This window comes from Cavia porcellus, unplaced genomic scaffold (assembly GCF_034190915.1).
Source record: "Cavia porcellus strain 051 isolate PalLab524CR breed Dunkin Hartley unplaced genomic scaffold, mCavPor4.1 scaffold_12, whole genome shotgun sequence".
NCBI lineage: Eukaryota > Metazoa > Chordata > Mammalia > Rodentia > Caviidae > Cavia > Cavia porcellus.
Window position 1 is genome coordinate 53204793 of NW_026947495.1, and position 22071 is coordinate 53226863.

At 35.8% G+C, this 22071-nt stretch overlaps 1 protein-coding gene across 2 annotated transcripts in view; it reads right to left on the minus strand.

Annotated features, from left to right (window-relative positions):
* Grb14 (growth factor receptor bound protein 14) overlaps nucleotides 1-22071 on the minus strand; it is a 127015-nt gene that overhangs the window by 70275 nt on the left and 34669 nt on the right. Inside the window, exon 3 of one of the 2 annotated variants that reach the window (XM_063259179.1) lies at nucleotides 8597-8683. The exons of the other annotated variant lie outside the window; for it this stretch is intronic. Within the exon in view, the coding sequence (XP_063115249.1) occupies nucleotides 8597-8683 (87 nt within the window). The remainder of the gene's footprint in view (nucleotides 1-8596; nucleotides 8684-22071) is intronic. 2 annotated transcript variants of the gene reach the window in all.

The following is a 22071-nucleotide window of genomic DNA, read 5'->3' on the forward strand; positions in this document are numbered from 1 at the left end:
GCTATCACACTTTTTTAAAGGATTTAAATCCAATGTGAATAAGTCAAATCAGAAATTCCTTACTAATGTTATCAGTGGGATAATCGAAGCAAGGGGCACTCTCTGAAGCTTCAATGGCTTTTTAAAACCCAGGCAGTTCCTGCTAAGATGCCAGTGCTAATTCACGTTTGAAATGCACAAATCTTCACAAGTACTAATGCTTATTTATATTTAAAGGAGAAAATCACTGGTCATGTTTATGTTGGACATAGTGTTATCCAGAATGTCATTTCAGTTTTTAAGCAATACTTTATTCCCAGAATAACTATAAGACATATTTAAAAGAAAATGTTAAAAACTGTTCACACAGTAAAAAAGGGTGAGCAAACTGGAAGCGGAGGAGAGAGATGCGATGAGAGGAGAGAAGAGGAAACACCAGGGAGTGAAAGACTCTATTTCTAAGAGCCCAAGACACAGCAAGTTTCCCTATAATTACTGAGCTATCTGGCACCAACTGAAGTACTTTTAAGAATTATCTCTTCTCACTGACTTTTCAAAATACATTTTTCCCACATTTAACTTCTCTGAAGCTTGGACGTAACATACAGCAAATGGTACACTATAGTTTAATTGAAATATATAAATAATGATGCTTCTACTTTTTGTTTTTGAGACATCTTTTTCCTGGATAATGCAGAACGACCTTGAACTAGTTATAGAGGTCAAGCTGGCCTGGAAGTCACCAGCCTCTACCCTCAGCCTACAGAGTACTGGGGTTCCAAGTGCGCAGCTTAACACTCAACTAATGTTACTTGTCATTTAAGGGGTCAGCCAGCCAACGAAGTATTTATGTATCTCTAGTTTTTCTGAGACACTTAGGGGTATTATTTTATAACTTAAAACATTAGGTAAAACATTCTTTTTTAGGTTCTAATATTCCCATGCTGTCACACCACTGAGAATAACTGATTTATATTCATCTCGTAATTTTACTTTGTGGTCAGTTTTTTCTAAAAATAGTAATACAAAGCACATAGAGAGTATTAAGGGGCCCCATCTCTGGCCTTCAAATCTGAGGCTGTGTTCTTTCCACTCAAACAACTTTCATGCTGTTTGAAGATGATGCCTCAACATGATCACTCAGTTAAAATGATTAGACACCGAAACACTAGAATATATTTATATATGCACATATATAACTAGACACTAGAACATAAATATAAATATAGATATTTCCCAGTGCACCTAGCTTTCTAAATATCAAAAAAGTGGTTTCTTTTTGGGTTTTTTCCCCTACTTTTTCTCAGTATTTGGCAGAACAACTGCAAATACAGAAACAACCAGCAGAGGGAGTCTTTCTTCCTGAGCTGGCGCAAAATAGAGAATGAAATGCCATGTTTTGAAAATAACCATAAAGAGCTAACCTTATAGTTACTATTTGATACACTTAAAAGCTTGTAGCAAAGTTAAAAATACATCTTTAAAATATTTTTAAATTGACTACTTGAACTTTTAAGATAATTTCTATATCTTAAACTTCAATAAGAAGTTTCTCTTTCAGAGAAATACACATGTGTGTTTGTGTGCGTGCATTCACACATGTGTACACCGCAAGTTCTCCCTGGGATTTAGGATAGTGATGTCACAATTTCTCTTCAAGTGCTGATCTTACTACCTAAGCTAATTTGAATTCAGAAACATTAAAGTAATATTCCTATTTTCCTCAATATAGCTGAATTTAGGTGCCTGAAAAGGAGCTATAACCACTTTCTGACAGTGCTGTTTTTTGCTAAAGTAATTTTTTAAAGGCCTCTTTTAGAACAGTGTTTAGATAAAGCATTCACAATACCTACAAGAGTAGAAATCTTTATCCTTTCTGGGGTTTAGTACCTGAAATTACCGAAAATCTTATTTCTTTCTTCTGCCCAAAATAGATTATTATTTTTAAGATCTGGCCCAGTGGGCTGGGGCACAGCCCAGACAGCCAGGCCTGCAGACAGCCCCAAGCCAGAGTGTGAGACTGCTCACCAGACCTGCCATTTTTAATCTGCCTTCACTGCCAAGTGCGGACTATCCATTGTACTTCACAAAGTAGTATGAAGCCCAGTGCCTCTTTCATAAAGGTTCAGTCCAGGAGTCCAGAGCGGCTGGAGGATTCAAGAGTCTGCTCTGCAATCAGATCCTAGGCCACAGGCATTGTCAGCTATAAGTCTTACATCCCTCACTCCATGAAATGGGCAAACCCCTCAAAACCTGACATCACTCCATCTTAGTGATTACTATCACTAAGATAAATTTCTGACAGCAAAATGAGGAAGCTATGAGAAAGTTCCATGAGACCTCTACAGTCCCACTGCTCTCTAAGTCACTCTGACATGTTGGTTTAGTCACTATATCTTTCAAGACAGTTTGGGGAAATGGCAAAGAAAAAGAGAAGGGTGTAAGGCAAACTGTCAGAAGAGGTGGGAATTGTCCCCTGGCATAGAGCACAGAGAGGAGAAGGTTTCAGAAAGAGAACAGCATGCAGTCTGTTTGGTCACTGCGAGGCGGCTCCACACTGGGAGAACAGAGGCCTGAACTCAGGCCTGCCTCTGTCATTTATTAGTGCAAGCTCTGGAGAAGACACTTAACTTCAAGCCAGTTTTCCTCATCTAAAGCAGACTGGCCACCAACCTTGGAGCATTCTTATGAGGATTAAAGAGAATGTGTAATCAATGCTGAACAGATTGTAGCTGTTTTTATTTTTATTGGCCTGTATGCGGCACAGTGCATTATTCTAAATTGCCCACAGCAGCTCGCTGGAGCTGGATAAACGTAATGAAAAGGCCCAAGTGTGTGGCTTTTCTCCCCAGAGATTAAACTTGGTGGTGAGGAGTATGGGAAGGGTGGTTAAAAGAAAAGTTACAAAGACAGAAATGTTCAGAAGGAAAAGCCAATAGTGGGGCAGTATCTAAAGAGTTCACTTCTTAAAAATGAAAATTGTGTTTATTCAACTACTCGCAATTACAGATTGGGTATCTTTTTATCTAAAGTGCTTGTTGAATGTGGAAATGGTTCAGATTTTAGACATTTTATTTAAAACTTTGAAGTAAGCGAATATATACAAAAGATATTTTGGAGCTGGGCATAGTGGCATACTTCTGTAATCCCAGCATTCAGGAGGCTGAGGATTATTGCAAGTTTGAGGCCAGCCTGGGCTACAAAGTGAGCCCAAGGCCAGCCCGAACTGCATTGCACGACCCTGTCTCAAAAAGACCCAAAAAAGAAAAGAAGATATGTTGGAGATGGGACCCAAGTCCAAACACGGAATTCATTTATGTTTCATATACACTGTATACACACAGCCTGAAGTGCTTTCACACAGTATTTTTAGTGCACCTGTGTTTTGACAGTAACTTATCACACAAAGGTCAGGTGTAGAATTTTCCACTTGTTCAGCCATTTGGTTATTTCAGAAAGCATCAATTTTGGGAGCCTTTCTGATCGGGATTTTTGGACTAGGGATGCTCAATTTGTATACACCAACTCTGGGCTGTGTACTTGCGTACTGGATCAAAAGCAAAACAACCCACGCTGTCATTTAGCTAACCTTCTATTATTTCTTCTTGTCTAGTGAAACAATGTCTTAATGTTAAGTACAGTGTTACTTCTTTGAAATACAGAATTCAGAAGTCCTTGACTACTTGAGTTGAAAGGAAGGACAATCTACCCATCTATCTCATTGCATTTAAATCTATATCCCCCGATTTTTCTAAAATTTCATATAGTAGTTAGTTTAATATTTTAAAATTCTAGTTAGAGATTTCCGAAAATCATGAGAAGGAAGCAAAGGGAACAAGCATTTGGAAGGTATGATAGCATTATATAAAGGACAACCACTTTTTCTTAAATTTATTTACTGAAAGGAAATTTCTGCATAAGCTTTTTAGCAGACCGAGCACACAAAATTTAAATTTTTAGTAATGAGTAATAACTATTTATGAAACCAGGAAGATACTCCATTACAGAGCTGGGTGTGGCTGTATACAACTGTAGTCCCTGCTACTAAGGAGGCTGAGGCAGCGTTACGCCAAGTCAGAGGCCAACCTGAGCAACTTGACGAGATGCCATCTCAAATCACAAGCAAATGAAATCACACCCCTTCCCAGGTAAGGGAAAACAAAATTCACATGCTGGGCTTCTACTATATGTCAAATACTTATAAAAATTGTCTCACAGTTGTTTTGTGTGGGTACATTATTACTGTAAAGACAGAGAAACTGATTCTCATACAGGTTTAAATGAATGTGCTCAAAGATACTCCTTGGGTTAGTGACAGAGTAGGGTTTCTAGCTCTGAAACACACAAGCTTTATTAGGGCACACTTTCTAAAAGCTGACTTCTCAGGAAAGAAAACATTTTGAAAAATTACAAAAACCATCCTCTATGTGGCTTGCTTCCTGAGTAAACAAAAAATTAACCTATACTGTATAAAAATACAAAGGGCATTAAAACAACAACAACAGGGTTTAGCAAGAGTGAGAACTCTGAACACTGGACTTTCAAAATGCAGTCACAATGCTCAGGACCAGTCGACCACCATCTAAACGAGTCTACTACACAAATTCAAGCTACCACCAGGGCCTTTCACTACTCTCCTCTACATCCCACATTTTCTGTCTCCATACAGATAACAGAATACACTTGTTCAAAACGGATAACCTTATCTCACACCCAGCAGCATCACAGTATAAACACCCATGAGGCCAATATTTACTGAACACCTGGTATGTCTGACGTACTTGTAGTGGTGACAGCTGGTTTCCCACAAAAGCCACCTTTTCCCTCTTCCTTTTCAATGAACCACAGCTTCTCAAAAGAAAACAATGTGCTGAGCTCTACCTTGTATTTCCTGACTTTCTTTGTATCTAGAGTTGGCCACATGACAAAATGTTGGCCAGGAAGAAATAAGCAGAAGCTCTCGGTTATTTGAGTGGCACGTTAACATGTGATAAAGCAAGTCAGGCTGCACTTGGTCCTTCCCATTCTCTCTGCCAAGACTGAACAGGATAACCGGAGATTTGTATTTATCTCTCCATAAAAGGATAAGGACCCACACTAGAAAAGATGTAATGGACAGCAGGGCGTTTTACTGCCTAAGGACACTGTGAAGCAGTGCTTTAGCTTTGGACTGATCCATCTTTTAAAGTAAAAGAAAAATAAATCCCCTCCCTATTTAATCCACTGTCCTTTGACTTTCCTGATTACATGAAAATAAATCTTTACAACGTTTGAGTCTTTTTTTAATGATGGGAACTTAAAATATTTTCTTGATGCAACATGACTACTTAGATGAACAGGTAAAATCTCTCTCATACACACACACTCACTTTGCTGCTTACAACTACTTTCTACATAAAATGTTTTCTATTCTAGACATATAGGAGTTGGTGGAGGTGCAGAGGAACATAAAAGGATTTGCCTAAGCTAATTCCAGACTTAAACTTGAATGATAATTATACAAACCATAAGGCAATTACATTAACATATTAGCTTCAGGAGGTAACACATATCCAGAGGAAATTCACTGGAAGTCACAAGACCTAGATTCTATTCCTAGCTTTGCCAGTGACCTTCTGGGTGACCCTGCATAAGTCATTCAACACTCAAGAGACTCAATCTTCTCACTCGCAAAAACAAAAAAAGGAAAGAAAGAAAAAAAAGGAAAACCCACAACCTAGTAGTTATCTGAAAAAATGTTATAAAGTAAAAGATTCATTTAGTGTGGTCCTTCAGGGATGTGATAAAACCTTCTTCACTAACATTCTGAATCACTGGATTCAAGAAAATGAGATCCTTATAGAATTATAGGGCATCAAAATTTTTTTCCAATTTACTTAATAGAGTCTACCGATACTTTCTCCCTCAAAGATCAAACTTTTCTATTATAAAGCAAATCGATACCAGGTTAAATCAATGTTCAAAATTTAAATTCCTAACCACTCAAGAAGACCGTAGGGACATTTTGGTCCAAAACACTGGCAGACATAAATAACAAACAAAACCTGTTGTTTATTGAGCACTTATTTTTAAGTTGTTTTTTATTTCAAAGAGAATAAAACAAAACAAAATAGAACAAAGTAAATCAGAACAGAACAATGCAAGCAACACAGGACTTCACAACAAGACAACAGCATATCAACAGTGGCAATCGTAATGCCTCTTCTTTTCTTCAAAATAGTTGACCTTCACACAGAGTAGTATCAAACCTAACAAAATAGTATAAAACCAGACAAAAGAATGAAAGCATCATAGGACTTCAAAACCAGAGAACAGGAAATGAACAACAAAGCATTTTCTGAAAAGCTGTTGGCCTTTCAAATGATTAGGATTTTAGTTGGTAAATAACCCTGTAAGAACCACTGTTCAGGATAAGTAAACTTTATCCAAGCCTTATAAGAAAAGCACCTTCCTTCTTTGAGAAAGAAGATAACCCTCAAATACTCTGAAAAAATGCTTGTATTTATCATAAAGATCACTTTAAAATATTGTAAGAAAACAAGTTAATTACAAGTGCGGAATAATTTCCTATCTTGAAAGAAAAAAAAATTAGCCATGGTGTGATCAGAGCAGATGGACTTTTTTAGTCAGAAAAGCATATAATTCTTTCTTTTAAAAAAAAGTGAGAAAAATATCCAATTCCTTAAGTAAAAGATACTCAATTTTTCAGAACAAAATGAATAGATAAAAGGATCCTTAAGGGTTAAAATATTAGGTGAGACAGCTAGCATAAATGCTTTCGCCAAACAATGATGAGCATTTATTGATTCTACTTACTGAAAAAGAGTAACATGGAGTTGGAAATTTGATTCATATAAATATAATGAAAACCAGAAAATGTATTTTTTTAAAAATCACAGTAATGTGTCAATTTAATATCAAAGATAATCATGACTTTTAGACTAATCTGTTTACTACTTGGCAGTAAATGCTAAAAGTTATTTTCTAGTCAAATTTTACTCCTATCAATTTCCCCTACATAAATGCTCAAAGTCCTTGAAAATGGTAGCATCTATTTCTATTGTTTTATATGTCTGAGAAAAACCAAGCAGTTAATTAAATATTTTACTATAACCATAAAAACATAAAATGTAGTATTGGTTCACACAATTACAGACATAAATGTAACTTAAGAAATCTTTTATTGAAAATTTCTCAGTTGTTCCTGTACAGACATAGATGTAAAAACTCTGAGAGTTTAAGCGATTTGCTGAAGGTCACACAGCTATCAAATGATACGATTTCTTTCCATCATACTAACACATCATCACTAAAAAAAAAACACACGATGACAGTTTCTTAGTCTATTTAAATTGCAATATGAACTAGAGAAAAGAGTATTCAAATATAAGAACACAAATTTGAAACATGTTAACATGTTTCCAAAGAGCTTCTATTGTCATTATTAATGAAAGTCCAATTCAAAATAGAGAATCAAAAGCAAAGCAAAATATTTTTCATTAAACTTGCTTAAGAGAAAAGCATCAAGAAAGATAAAGAACACATGTTGGCAAAATTACCATACAGTTATTTCGGTGCCAAGTTAAATGTCCCTAGTAGATAGTTAACTGAACAAAAATAAACTGAAATTTAAAAATTAAAAACAATAAAAAAGAAACACTTCTTTAAAAAGAAACCTTAATTGTTCAATCTGTCATGTTTCAAGTAAATTAAAACATGACCTTTGACTTAACGGAATGCACTGTTAACTATTAACAGTTAACTATTAAAAGTCAAGTTTAGAAATAAACATTAGAGCTTCCAGTGCCTCCAAAACCATTCAGAATACGTACTGGAAAAAACTGTGCTTTAAAACACTCATATTCTGTGCAAAAGATATGATTATTTAAGGAGTTTAACACAATGTCTCTTTTCTGGTGTATTTGCAAAAGAGGTTTACTATGGCTAAGTTGCATGGTGTATATTTCACCTTATAAAATGAAATGCAACAAGTAAAACAGGAAAGTAATCTTAACAAAAAACTACTAAACACTTTTCATACAAGAGATTGATTACATTAATAATTAACAGAGAGTGTTTTCAGGGGGGAATTAAATGGAAAGTTTTTCTTAATTAAGCAGAAAGAAACTCAGTAGAAATGAGTATTACCTGATGATAATAAACTGGTGCCACATGTTTGAAAAGTAAAACATTATATAGTGCATTTAAGAGTAAAAACATGGATACATTACAAATTATGTTGAAACAAAGAAACCATTCTTTAACAAACAAATATAAATCATAATAGCTGTAAGATTTCCTATAGACATAAAGGCAAATAGGCCTGCGGGGACAGTATGAGAAAATAAAAGGAAAATTAAAAGCTTGTAAATACAATCTCTACATCACAACGACCTGAACTTTAGAAAGAAGTTTTTTACATGCATGTTTTTACTACAGTGATGGTCTGAAACAGCATTTTGTTACATTACAGTAATACATCTTGTAATTATCCATGGCTTCAAAGCATTATAGTCTATCTCAAGGATACAAACGTGTCTAACATTAATAAGCACACAGTAATGGGAAAAAAGAACAGCAAGAAATCAAAAGAAAAAAGACAAAAGAAGTCACATACCCTTTTCTGTAGAACTATTGGCGTTATTGCAGGCAGAGTGACTCTTCTCGCACTCAAACTCATGCCTGCTTTTCCTACAGATCTCCTCTGGTAGATCGGGGACGAAATGAAAGAAATCTTTAACACTTACTCCTTGGGAATCTCAAGGCTAAGCGCAAAGAAACAACTAGGGAGGCAATAAATGTCACCCTGCTTATGTGATTTCAATCTACCCAAAGCCAATTAAGGATGGCTACAGGACAGGACAAGGCAGCAACCAATCAAAGCCCAGAAAACCCTGCCTTTGTCCTTGGAACCACATTCTGATACTTTTGTTTATGATATTTAAAGAACCAGATTAACAGGCATCTAGTTTGCTTAACTTTTTTTTCCAAAACAGTGCAATTCAATGCCATCTTTGTTGACTAGGCAGTTACGTTTTCACTAAACCGTTTCAACATATGGCAGATAAAAAACTATTTACATTGGTCTACTTAAAATATACAAATATATAAATGAGCTGAAGTTATTTATGCTATTTATAAAATAAATGGGTAAACTAGAAAATATTACACCAGTTATAAATATTCTGTAGAACTGATATAAACTGCTAACTTATCAATCAGAAGATTTTTAAATACATATTCCTATATTTCATATCTCAAGCAGCTACAAATTTTATATTATGGACATTTCAACTAGCCTTGAGGTCACACACTAGTAAATATTATCTAGTAAATATTACCCTAACACTTAAGCTAAAAAAATGTTAAGTATAAAAAATATTAAACTATCATATCTGAATAGTAAACACACGTTTTGAAACACGTTTTCTATATTTCTGTGTAATTTAACGCATTTTATTCACTTAAAAATAGTTACCGCCCAAAGCTATCTTAAACCTTTTATAACCACTTTGCATTTTGGAAGTTGGTGGTGAAGATATATAGTTATTATAAAAAGCACAAACAGAAATGGCAAATAAATAAATGAAAAATGTTCAACATCACGGGTCATTCAAGAGATACAAATTAAAACACACTGAGATTCTACCTCACCCCAGAAAGAATGGCTATCATCAAGAAATCAATCGATAACAAATGTTGACTGGGCTTGGGGAAAAAGGAACCCTTTTCCACTGTTGGTGGGAGTGTAGACTGATGCAATCACCGTGAAAATCAGTATGGAGAGTCCTCAAAAAACTAGGATTAACTGGGGTTAGCTCAGTGGCACAAGTTACTACTTGACAAGTGCAAGGTCGTGAGTTCAATCCCTGGTTCCACCAAAAAAAAAAAAAAAAAAAGAAAAGAAAAAAAAACCCTAGGATTAGATGTCCCATTCCATCTACATAGTCCTCTTCTGGGTATGTTCCCAGATGAATGAAAAGTATCATAACACGGTAATATATGTGCACCCATGTTTATAGCAGCACAATTCATAATAGCTAAATTTTGAAAACAACCAAATGCATACAATGGAGTGCTATGCAGCCATAAAGAAGGATAAACTTGAGACTTTTATAGATAAATGGGTGCAATTTGAGACCATACTCATAAGTGAAATAAATCCACATATGTAAACATTGTCATTGTCCCCTGGTGTGAGAAACTAAAAGTGTAAATAAGTTCTAAAACATACAGTGGATATTGTGAAATGGGAAGAGATTTTTCAACAGGAAAAATGAACTAGGATGAGTGAAAGGGAATTAGCACAATAGAGAAAAAGGAAAAAACGCAAATCAGTTATACTATTAGCACATCTTAGTTCACTGAAAAGGTTTGTACTATCAACTGGAGAAATTTTTATGCCCATATCGTGCAGCCTAATTAACTACTTTAAAGATAAAAATATGTAATGTGTTATGATTGTTATTCTATTTTGTTATGAAATCTTGTTTTATCTTTTTTCCATAATATAAAATTTTAAAAATATTTTTTAAAAATATAAACAGATCTATTTTAGGAGCATTAATTTAATCCTTATCCAGGTAGGTTTATTATGGTCTTTTCTTTTCTCCCTTCCACGTATCTCTCCTCCCTCCTTTCTCTTTTTTCCTTTCCCTTCCTCTTTTCTTTTTAGAGAATGGGTCTAACTATGTAGTTCAGACTGGCGTTGAATTCACTTTGCAGCACAGGCTGGCCTCAAACTTGCAGTGATCCTCCTGATTCAGCCTCCTATGTGCTGAGATTACAGAGCATACACCACCATGCTGTTTCTTTCCTTTCTCTGAGACAGTCTCACTATGTTAGATATGCTGACTTGAATGCCCAATATCCTTCCTTAGCCTCCCAAGTGATTGTGATCATAGTCACAGGCTATCCTCATAGTCTTTCCAAAGGAAGTTGTCAAGAAAAATCTATTTATTTAAGAATGAGTGGTTACCATACGTGGAGTAAGAGATCCTAGGCTAACAGCCTAAATACTAATGCTTATAATAACTGTATAATTTCAGTATTATCTATGTTTAACTTTTTCTGTCTTCTCTTGTAAACTTAATTTTGAATATTACAAAATATTATCTCAAATCTCCACCACAATCAAAGCCATTTACTTCACTAAATCATGAAACAAGGAACTATGTGCAACCACTCTGTTAAACAGCAGACATACACTTTTGCATACTATTGGTTACTATCTCATAATAGTTTTTAAATTAAAATATACTTGACGTGATTTGACATTCATAGTGATTAAAGTCAAAGTATCAGAGATACACCATGGAAGGAAAAAAATTATATACTGGTATGAAATCAGAGCATTTTTCAAGCAGGAAATTACATTTGAAATTACATTTCAAGTGAAAAGTGATTAGGAAGGAAAAAAACACATAATTTGAAAACTGATGTGAATATAAGTGAAAGCTTCAAAACTGACTTCAAGATTTTAAGGGTGATCAAGAAGTTAGAAATGCTTTATAGCACACTTTTTGAGACTGCTAAACACTATAATTAATCCTTCATGTCAAAGCAGTGGCCAGGCCCTATATCTATCATTACACCTGCCTACAAGGGCTTAAAAAAAATCTGTCACCTGACTGCCGAAGGGTGATAGGTCATCTTCTTGGAACACATGGATATTGGAGTTTTTAAGTTTTCAGTGAAAAACATGAAGAACAAAATTTGGCCTTTTGTAACTCTGTCACCAAAACAGTCACTGTCTTTGAAAAATGAAACTCACATTTACTTCCCCAGCCCACAGACTGCAAGACTAATGAGATGACGCGCACTCTTCAGACAGGTGGAGTCTCAGTTTTCAGTAATCCTTTTCAGGTGTTCCTACCAACTGCGTTTCATCTTGCTCCATAGTTATTTTAGACACTGATTCAAAATTTAAGTTTAGCCTGTCCTTTTTTTATTATAAGTGATATTGTCACTCACTAACCTTGTCATCTGAGCCTTCATTTTCTTCAGCTGCAAAAAGGAATTTAAAAAAAACTTTCACAATTGCTGTGAATATCAAGGAAATAAAGTTTGTGTAAGACTTGGTACAGACCAAGGCAGATGCTGATAAACTACTGTTTATATTCTTTCTACAGAGAGAGTGGCCAGGGATACAGTCTCCTTAGGCAGGTCTTTCATCTCCAAAAGTGATATTTTGACAGGAGAGGGATTTTGTCATTTTATAAGGTCAACAATGTAGTATTATAAAATAGGACTGAACATTATTTTGATTTTTCCTTAATATTTTGGTAGAACAAATTTTGCTAAAGTGTATGCATATCAATGTTTAAACTGAGAACAGCAAAAACAGCTATCATCATAGTAAACAATAACAATATTTGGTGAACATCCAATGAACAAGTCACCAGACCCAGTTTCATTTACCTCTCACAACTATAAGACAGGCACTAGCTGTTCAACAGATGCCAAAACTAACTCCAGAAAAGCAGACACCTAAGAAATGGTGTGAAAGATGACTGCACACTGCAAAATTACCTCCCTGAGTTCATGACTGTCATAAGTGCATAAGCCAGGGTAAAAACTCCATTTGAACCTCTTCAAGACACTGCAATATACCACTTTACAGTCTTCTTTCCCATACTACACTACACAGTTTGTGGTAACTTTAGCATGAAATGTCAACTTCATCTAGCCCTTATTTCTGATGTACCTAAGCAGTTGTTTGTACAATTAAGCCACTTAACAAATATGGATTTAGGGCCTTATAAAGTGAGGCCTATTTTGTGTACTTTAGGAAACTTTATAGTTAATCAGCTCCTAATTTCTGCTTACTAAGGGATCTGACTCATGGCAACATGTTAGCAATTAGTCACAGTACTGTTGGAAGTCAGATCTGGGCAGAAGAGGAATACCACTTACGCACCAGCCAATCTCTGTCTAGTTGCAAACCCATCTCTCAAGCTTCACTCAACTTCAACTAAAGCTCTTGCAGCTCTCATAAACAAGTTCTGCATTTCCACCTCTTTGCTTATAATTGTCACTAGTTCACTAAAAACCATAAACCTTTCACGGTCTAATCAAAGCATATCTCCTTGAAAGTTTCATTTTTCATTTACATCCTTCAAGGCACTCTCCTTTTTATAACATAACCTAACTTAAATTGAAAGATACAGAAGGAAGGAGAGACAAATCAACTGCCTACCAACTGTAAGGCATTCTATAGGCTATTTTAATGTATTCAAATAACCAGGCAAAATACCTATTATTTAATCACATTTTACAAATTCAAACAATATCTACTCTTTTATATTATCAGTTTAATTTTCATTAAACAGCCCTTAATGGAATTTCAGTTAATGTCTCTTATACTGTGACTTTATATAATTTTGCATGCAGGCTGCTTGAGGCAGAGGTACAATCCATTTGCTCTCTGACCATCATATAATCTCTATCCTGTGGGTTCATACAAGAAAGCAAATTAAGTATAAGGTAAAAGAATGTTTGTTGATTACCAAATATCATAAATCTTTTTTATTTAGCCTACCACTCTCCCGCCTTACATAAGACATACTTCCCTCTGGCCTTTCATCTACTCTACACACCGTGTCACTACGCTACACATTCTAGGCAGCTCAAAGGATATCCAGGTTCACTGCATCCCTCAAAGACTTAGATCCAAATTCACTCGACCAGGAAGTCACCCTTCCATTGAAATTATACCATCCCTGTTTTGAATGTTTTTGGAGTTAAATTATTCCACCTCTCACGTTTTGACCTGCCCTTACTAGTGCACTGCCTTGGTAATTTATTAATCTTTTCACAAACCCTAGTTTTTCTGCAGAAGGAAAATACAATGCTAAAGAGTAGGACCCAGCTCTTATTTCCTCTGCTTCTCCCAGAAACCTTAGACATTATGTTCACACACAATCAGTATCGAAAGACTAGCCACTCCAGTCATATAGTGGACAAGCCTTCTTTCTCGTGTAACAATTACTAGCCTTATAATTTAATCTGAACAAAAGTCCATAATTTTCTTTATGAACTTTTGAGTATTCTCTGCTATTTACCAATTCTTTCAGTGGCCACTAGTGTGACACTAAATCTAAATGTCATTCCAAGAATATTAGTTTCAGAAAAATCTTGTAATAGATTCTCATAGAAATGAACATAGAGCCTAGAATTAAATCATTAGCTATAAACTCAGACATACTAGGTATCCTAGCTCATATTACTGACACTTAACTTGCCTAAGTATATAACATGGAATTAATCTTTATACCTGATACATATTACCTTATCACTTCTATCCTGTTTTCTAAGAGAATCATCCCTACCTATCAAGGAACTACTGTCCAGAGAGCAGGTAACACTTAACAAATAAATCAGTGTCTTAAATTCTATAACTGACTATAAATAAAGTACTGGAATCCTAAAAGACAAGCAAGCAAGCAAGAAAGAAAGAGCAAGCAAGCAAGCAATCTTTATTATGAGAAGTCAGAGAAGTTCCCCAAATGGACACAAAATTCTAAAATTAAGGAGATTCTAGTTTAAAAGAAAACAAACAAAAGAACAAAGATGAGTCTGGAAAAACACAGAGGGCCCAAATGAGAATGGTGATTCTACAACATGCCAAAGAGTTTGCCTCTTATCCTGGAGGGTACAAACATTTGACAACAACGTTATCTCAGTGTGGAAGATGATCTGTCATTTCTAGGAATCCTGAATAGAAACAAGAAGAGCCATTAGGAACATGTAGAGGGGCCTAACAGAGAAAAGGAAATTACCAGATTAGGAAGAAGGCAAACTTTTAGAGATGTTAAGGGGGCAAAAACAGCAGGATCAAGTGGTCAAGTATACATAAAAGTTACAAATCTTGTTTCTTGTATAAGAGCTGATACTATAAATTTTAGTTAAAATATAGGCCAGAAAACTGTAAACATCAAGTCTGTACAATATCCAAACCTGTTCCTAAGAAAAACACTTTGAAATTTTAGAGTTTACATAAAGAGATTACACAAAATAAATGCCTATCATTTATCAATCCTCCAAAATATTTAAATAGCATGAGTTAAAAAAGAAAAGGAGAGAAGAAGCACAGTGACACACACCTATGATCCTAGGACTCTGGGGGCAGGAAGATCACAAACATGAGGCCATTCTAGCAATTTAGCAAGACTATGTCTCAAAGTCAAAAAATTAAAAAAGAGTTAGAAATGTAGTTCAGTGCAAAGGCCAAATGTTCAATATCTAATATTAGGGGAAAGAAAAGAAAAGGAGAAATAATTTTCTTACTAAGGAAAAAGATAGTTTTTTTTTTCTGGGCTGGGATAAAAATAATACCTCAAGTATACCATACCATTTAAATTTTATTGTAAGTACTAATAAATTTTTTAAAAAGAAAAGAAAAATGATCATAAGGGCAGATGCAAAGAAATTGTGACAGGCAGTTTGGTCAACAGAGAACTGCATAATAAAAATGAAGACAAAGATATAGAAGGAAGTGAAAGCCCTACCACTCTCTTGTTCCCAAGGTAAGGAGTCTAAATACACACCCAAAAAATAACCAGTGTGTTTCACATAAAGATTTAAGATAACAAGAATGCAGAGGCTGAGGCAACACAGAACTTCCAAAAGAAACCCTTCTCCCTTTCCTTTCCCAAATGGACTAAATAAGTAAGGCCATATTGTTAAAATAAGACAATGAGAAAAGCTGAATCATTATTTGGAGCTCTTCAGAGCATCTGTCTAAAATGACTTTCCACCCAAGGTTCAGTGGAGAGAACAAGGTATTCCATGGAATAGAAAAATGCTCCATTCTGCTTCCTCATAGCATGGGGCAGCAAGGCAAGAACCAAATGATCACCCTAACAGATGAAAGAGGGAAAACATCCCCACTTACAACTATTTACTGGCGAGGGTTAACACCTCAGGAGTTGAAAACCTCCATAAGCTCTACCTCCCAACACTGGCAATTAAATCTCAACATGAGTTTTGATAGAGACAAAAATTCAAACCATAGCAATAACCTAAAGGCCCAACAGTAAATATCTTCTTTCATCTTTCTTGATCTAACACAAGTGACCACTTGTCCCCTAAAACACATCTCTCATGAAGCATCTGGAATACCACAGTAGCAATGCTGTACTCTACAATTCATAATTTCTATCTGAACTGAGCAAAACAACCTTCATCATTGGCAACATGGCCTCCCACCCACCTCATTTCCTTCTGAATCTCCTGTGCCTGTTTTTCTTCTCCCTAATTGTGATGTTACAGTGCTTGCCTCCATCCCAGAATATCTCTTCTTTTCTTAAAAACTCCCTGCTTTGGTGATATTTTGTATCTTGTGGTATTAAATCTCATCTCTGCACTGACAACTTAAGTCTCTCCCTTGGCTATCAAAGCACGCATCCAGCTATCCACCTCTGACTGTGTTTCTAACAGGTACCTCAGAACAAGTCTGCAGCTCACCTCTTTCCCACTCCACTATACCAACAGGCTGTCCTACTGTAGCTCACAACATACCCTGAGAGTCCTCTCTGACTCCTTTCTTTCCCTTTCACCTCACACCACACCATCAGCAAACTCTACTGCCTCTCCCTTGAAGGATACTCTGCTCTTGCCTCACTTTCTCTGCTACTGCCATCTGGGCCCAAGGCACCAATCTTAGCTGCTGCCCTTTATTTTCTCTCTTGAGTCATTAATTGCTCAGTAAGGAATTCCCTAGCCACCCTATTTGAAACTGAAAATCATTTCCCCCACCAGCCCTGTACCATCTCCTCACTTTATCTTATAACTCTTTAACACTTACCATACTTTACTTACTTACATTATCGTCTGTCTTTCAGCATTAGTGTATAAGATTCTCAAAAGCCAGAGATCTTACCCATTTTATTTACTGCTATAGCCTCAACATCTAGAATAGTGCTATCCCCATACAACATAATCCAAAAATATTTGTTAAATTAATGAGTACATTTTATGCATGACTATAATAAAATGTGTTTCATTGAAACAAAAAAGAAAATAAAATCTGCTCTAGCTGTTCAGATGGCATTTTCTTCTGCTGATCTTCCGCCCCGTGCCTGCTCCTTCAAGAAAGTGTAGCAAACTCTATTTCAAAGAGGAAACAGGAAATATAGATCCACTACTAGACATACAAACCATCCGTAGCTTGTACATGCTCTAACTCCTTTCTTTCTGCCACATTAAGGAAATTTTCCTTCCTATCTTCCAGCACTAGTCCTGCAACTGTGATATTTTCACTAGTACACCTCACCTCAAAGTCAATGCCTGATCCCAGGAAACCCTGAATAGGTTAGCGTATATAGTGAAAAGGAGGACTTTACAGGTGTGATTAAGTTAAGGGTCTTAAATAGGAAAGATTATCCTGCATTATTCAAGAAGTCCCAATATAATTACAGGATCTTAAAAGAGGTAGAAAAAAAAAAGAGAAGGCAATGTGTTATCAGATAAAGAGACAGAAAGGGAACAGGACTTAAAGTGACTGAAGACCAAGAGTCAAGGCATGCAGACAGCCTCTGGATACTGGAAAAAGAAAAGCAAAAGGGAATTGAAATAGGTCATAGACTTCCAGAAGAACATGGCGGATAGATAGCAGCAGCTACGGAGGCTCTCTGAGATACCCCGCTTAAAATCCAGGAATGGTGCAGTATGAGAAGTCCTAAGCAAGGGGAGATACACCCTGCCGACCCAGGAATGAACTAAGCTAAGAGAAACCAACTGTAAATCCAATCCTGGTGCTATAACAGGAACAGGTAAAATCTCAGCAGAAGCTAGAACCCACGCCACTGAGAGCTGCGATTAGAACTTCCCGCTGATGCTGCTGGATCCAAATCTGCAGGGCAGGGAGAGAGATGCGTGAAAGCTCTGAGAGCGGAAATCTGCAAACGGAGTTGAGAACGGGACTAGCAGGGAGCCCTACATCGACTTGCGGTGAGCGGAATGGGGACCCTTTCATAGAGTAGGAGGCTCCAGGAAAGGACATACTGGGACTGGGCAGACTTGCCAGAACAGGGTGCTGCAGTGACATTAGTCACATATTCCCCTCTCAAGCGGGATTGGTGGGGAGTGCCTGGCCTGCGTGACGCCGCTGACTAAGATCCAGTAGGCTAGCCCACACCAGGTCACAGCACCTGGAGGTGCACACTAGCATTGAAGCCTTCAGTAGGTTGACCTGGAGGGGCGGGCCCAGCACAGGCTGCCCAGGTCTGTGTCTCCCTAGTACACTGCAGTGGGCGGGAACAAACTGTAACCAACAAAGAGAAAAAAAGTGGGCCTCCTACATTCGCTTGTATGGAAGGAACAAAAAGTATGGGAAGAGGAAGCAACAAGAAAGGGTCCTCAGTCCCCAATTCTGAGAGCACCGATCCAGGAAAGGCAAATGCAAAGGAAGACAGAAAACATGCAGTATCAGACATGGCACCAATAGACATAAAGCGATATCTCCAGAGCCTCATAGATGAGTTTAAAAATGAAGTATTTAACGAAATAAAGCAAGATATAAGTAGAATAGTTAGAGAAATGATAAGCCCCACTCAAGAAAAAACAGATGGTGGAATGGAAGAACAGAAAAAAAAGGGGAGAATTATTTGATGGAGAAAATAGAGAAAACATAGAATACATGAAACAGGCTCAAAGAGACTACCAGAAAACTAAAAACTCTATTGAAAGCTGGCCTAACAGCTTGAAAGAAACTAAGGATAGATTATCTGAATTGAAGGGCAGATTTGTAATATGGGAGCATGAAATGAAAAACATCTTAAAAATAACAAGAAAACAAACAGCAATAATACAAAGGCTAGAAGATGATAAGAGGATCTATAACTTAAGAATTAAGAATGCAAAAGAAGAAGTAGGGACACAAACAAATGGACTACAAAAGCTATTCACAGAAATAATCCAAGAGAATTTCCATAATTTAGCAAAAGGTAATGATACTCAGATGTATGAGGCATACAGGACCCCAGCCACCTACAACCCAAACAGAGCTACACCCAGGCATATAATAATCAAAATTCCAAAAATCCAATATAAGAATACTAAAAGCTGTCAGAGACAAGAAACAGATCACTTACAAGGGAACACCCATCAGAATTACAGCAGACTTCTCAGCAAAAACCATCAAATCACGAAGAGCATGGGGGGAAATAATTCAAGCTTTGAAAGATAACAACCTCCTGCACAACTGTCCCCAGAAATTGATAGAAAAGCAAGGTGTTTCCAGGATAAAGAGGAACTAGGGGAATTTGCAACCACCAATTCAACTCTACAGAGAATACTGCAGGATATTCTAAAAAGGAAAATACCAAGACATCAGAAACAGTGGCAGAGAGGCCACAATGGATGGAGCAGAAAGCGAAATGAAGAAGACAAACTGATAACAAACGACAGAAAAAGAGCTCAACAGAATGAGGCAAAGAAGATTGGATGGTAGGAACAGCTATTTTGGAGAAAACAAGACATCATAATAGCTAGTGCTGATTTAGTATCATCTTGCTTTGAAGTCCCATCAAGCTTTTGTTCTTCTGTCTCCATCGGTCTTAACAGGTTGTATTTTATTGTATTTTTTAATATGTGATGATATAAGCAAAAACTTTTATAGACAAGGAGATTATACAGAAACCATTGTTCATTTTCTGATAAGTTGGTTCTAAATATCCTGTAATACTGTCATTCTCTTGAATGGTTTTACATTGTCTTGATATGTTTGGTGCTACAGTATATGAAGTTATACTCAACGATTTCAAGGAAAGAGACACTATGGTAACTACTTTTATGTCAGGATATCTTGTGGTGAAACACTATTTTGCTTAAATGGTTATGCTTTGACCTGCGCTGTTTTGTTGTTATGCCCTCTTTTATCTCAGTCTTCTTTTTTTAAAATTATTTACTTACTTTTTTATTGTTATCTTTTTAATTAAGGGAAAAATAAAAAAATAGCAGGATACATTGCAGTAACCCACTTTGATTTCCTATTAACTTGATTTGAAACCCTGTATAGCCCTCACCATCTTGCTTTGACTGATTTTCCTCTATTCTGCTTTGATTGATAGTACCAAGTTCAAAAGTATAGGCAACAACTGTGAAGACAATAAGATTCATTATGACGCCCATTCCAGTTGACTATTATCTTCTTTTAAAGTCCTGTAATGTCTCCAATGTTTTGGTTTGATTCTTTACTGTTTTGTTCAATTTTATTATAACTGATGATACAGGCAATTCTTTTTAAGATAGCAAGAGGCAGTATGGTAACCATTGTTGATCACCTAGTATTTTGTTTTTACATTATCTATTATGTACATCCTTTTGATTTGACAGACTCTGTTCTGTTATGTCACATTTGGTTTTACTCTCTTCAAAAATAAAGTAATAAGAACTGTGGGAGTAATAAAACCCAAAATGTGTAACTGTCATTGTACAAAAGAAAGGAAAAGAAAGTGCTCTAAAGAAAAAGTGTATAAGATAGATAACCATATTACTGAGTTTTGTTGGATCATTGAACAAAACTGTTTCCAGTCTCACTGTTTGAAAGTCCACTTTATATGCTTTAATTTTGTAACTTGAACAACTATTTCTAAGATAACAATATGTAATCTATTAACTAGTGATTTCCTATTATTTTTTCTGAAATTCTGTATAACTTCTACCCTTTTTCTGTTTTTCTTTCTTTTTCTCCTTAAATTAAAAAAAAAAAAGAAAAAAACACCAAATGTCTATCAACTGGTTAAAAAAAAAAAAAAAAAATAGGTCTCCCTGTCTAATGCCCACCCAAAGCCGCCAAAGTGAAAGAAGGAACTCTGAGGATACCTTGATTTTAGCTTACTGAATTGATATAAAAAACCTGAACTGCACAACTATCAGATTATTATGCCGCTAAGTTCACTGTCATTTGTTAGAGTAGCAGTAGGAAACTGACACATTTTTTTCCTTCCCAGCTTCTCAGAAGCCTTGTTTTATGGTCTCCTCTTTCTTGGATATGTAATCATTTTTGTGTGATTTTTCTCACAAACATTCAAACATATTCAAGCCCCTCTATTTCACAATGAAAGATACTAAAAGTTCTCTCAGTTAAATGCCTCCTCTCCACTCCTTTCCTCTTTCCTCCCCTCCTCCACTCCCTTTTCCTTCCCTCTCCCTCTCCCTCTACCTCTCCCCCTCCCTTACAAGGGGGGAAATCATTAACAGAAATTTGAAAAGATACTCATTTCATCAAAGAAATGAAAATATTTGTATGTTTTCAAAAAAATTAATCGGAATAAGTTCCTGTAATTTAGAATTTTTTTCAAGAAAGATGTTTAAATATTGTTCTCTTAAACACCATCATCTTTGCAAAAATACAAAGTAATGTGCTCACTTCCTATATATCAATGCCATCCTACTGACTGAAGACAAAGACTTATGGATGATTTCCTGAATGCAAATAACCTCCATTTAATATCTTCCCTTTTCCCCCTTCAAATCTGTCAAGACACTGTGAGGCTTTTCAAAAGTTACACATACAAGATAGATAAGTATACTCCTAATCTGTTAGTTCATCAAAAAGAACAGTTTGTACTTTCATTGTGTGATCATTTTTTCACGTCTATATCTTGAGTGCCTACTTTGATGATAACAATATGCAACACATAATAATTCCTATTATTTTGTTTTGAAATTCTGTATCATCTTTTCTAAATAAACACATAAAAAAGAGACGATGTTTCAAAAAGTTGCATGTTTTCTTACAAGGAATTCAGCATCTTAAAAACCTGCATCTGTCAGTATCTTCAACTTCTTCAATGGAGGGAAGTAGAAGAAACAATGCATTTTGAATTAGACCTCAACTCACAGATTTATTACTTTAATGTTAAGTGATATCAATTTTTAAAAACTATTTGCAAAAGCAAAACACACAGTATAAGAAATTTCATTACAATGCATAATACTTTCATTCACAAGCAGAATTATATTTGATTTCCATTTTTCTTCATTTAAAAGCAAAGGACTAAAAACTAAGTAACTATTTCCCAAATATCTGACAATATTCTTGTGTCTTTAAGTATTTGTAGCTATTCACAAAAATTAATACTTAAA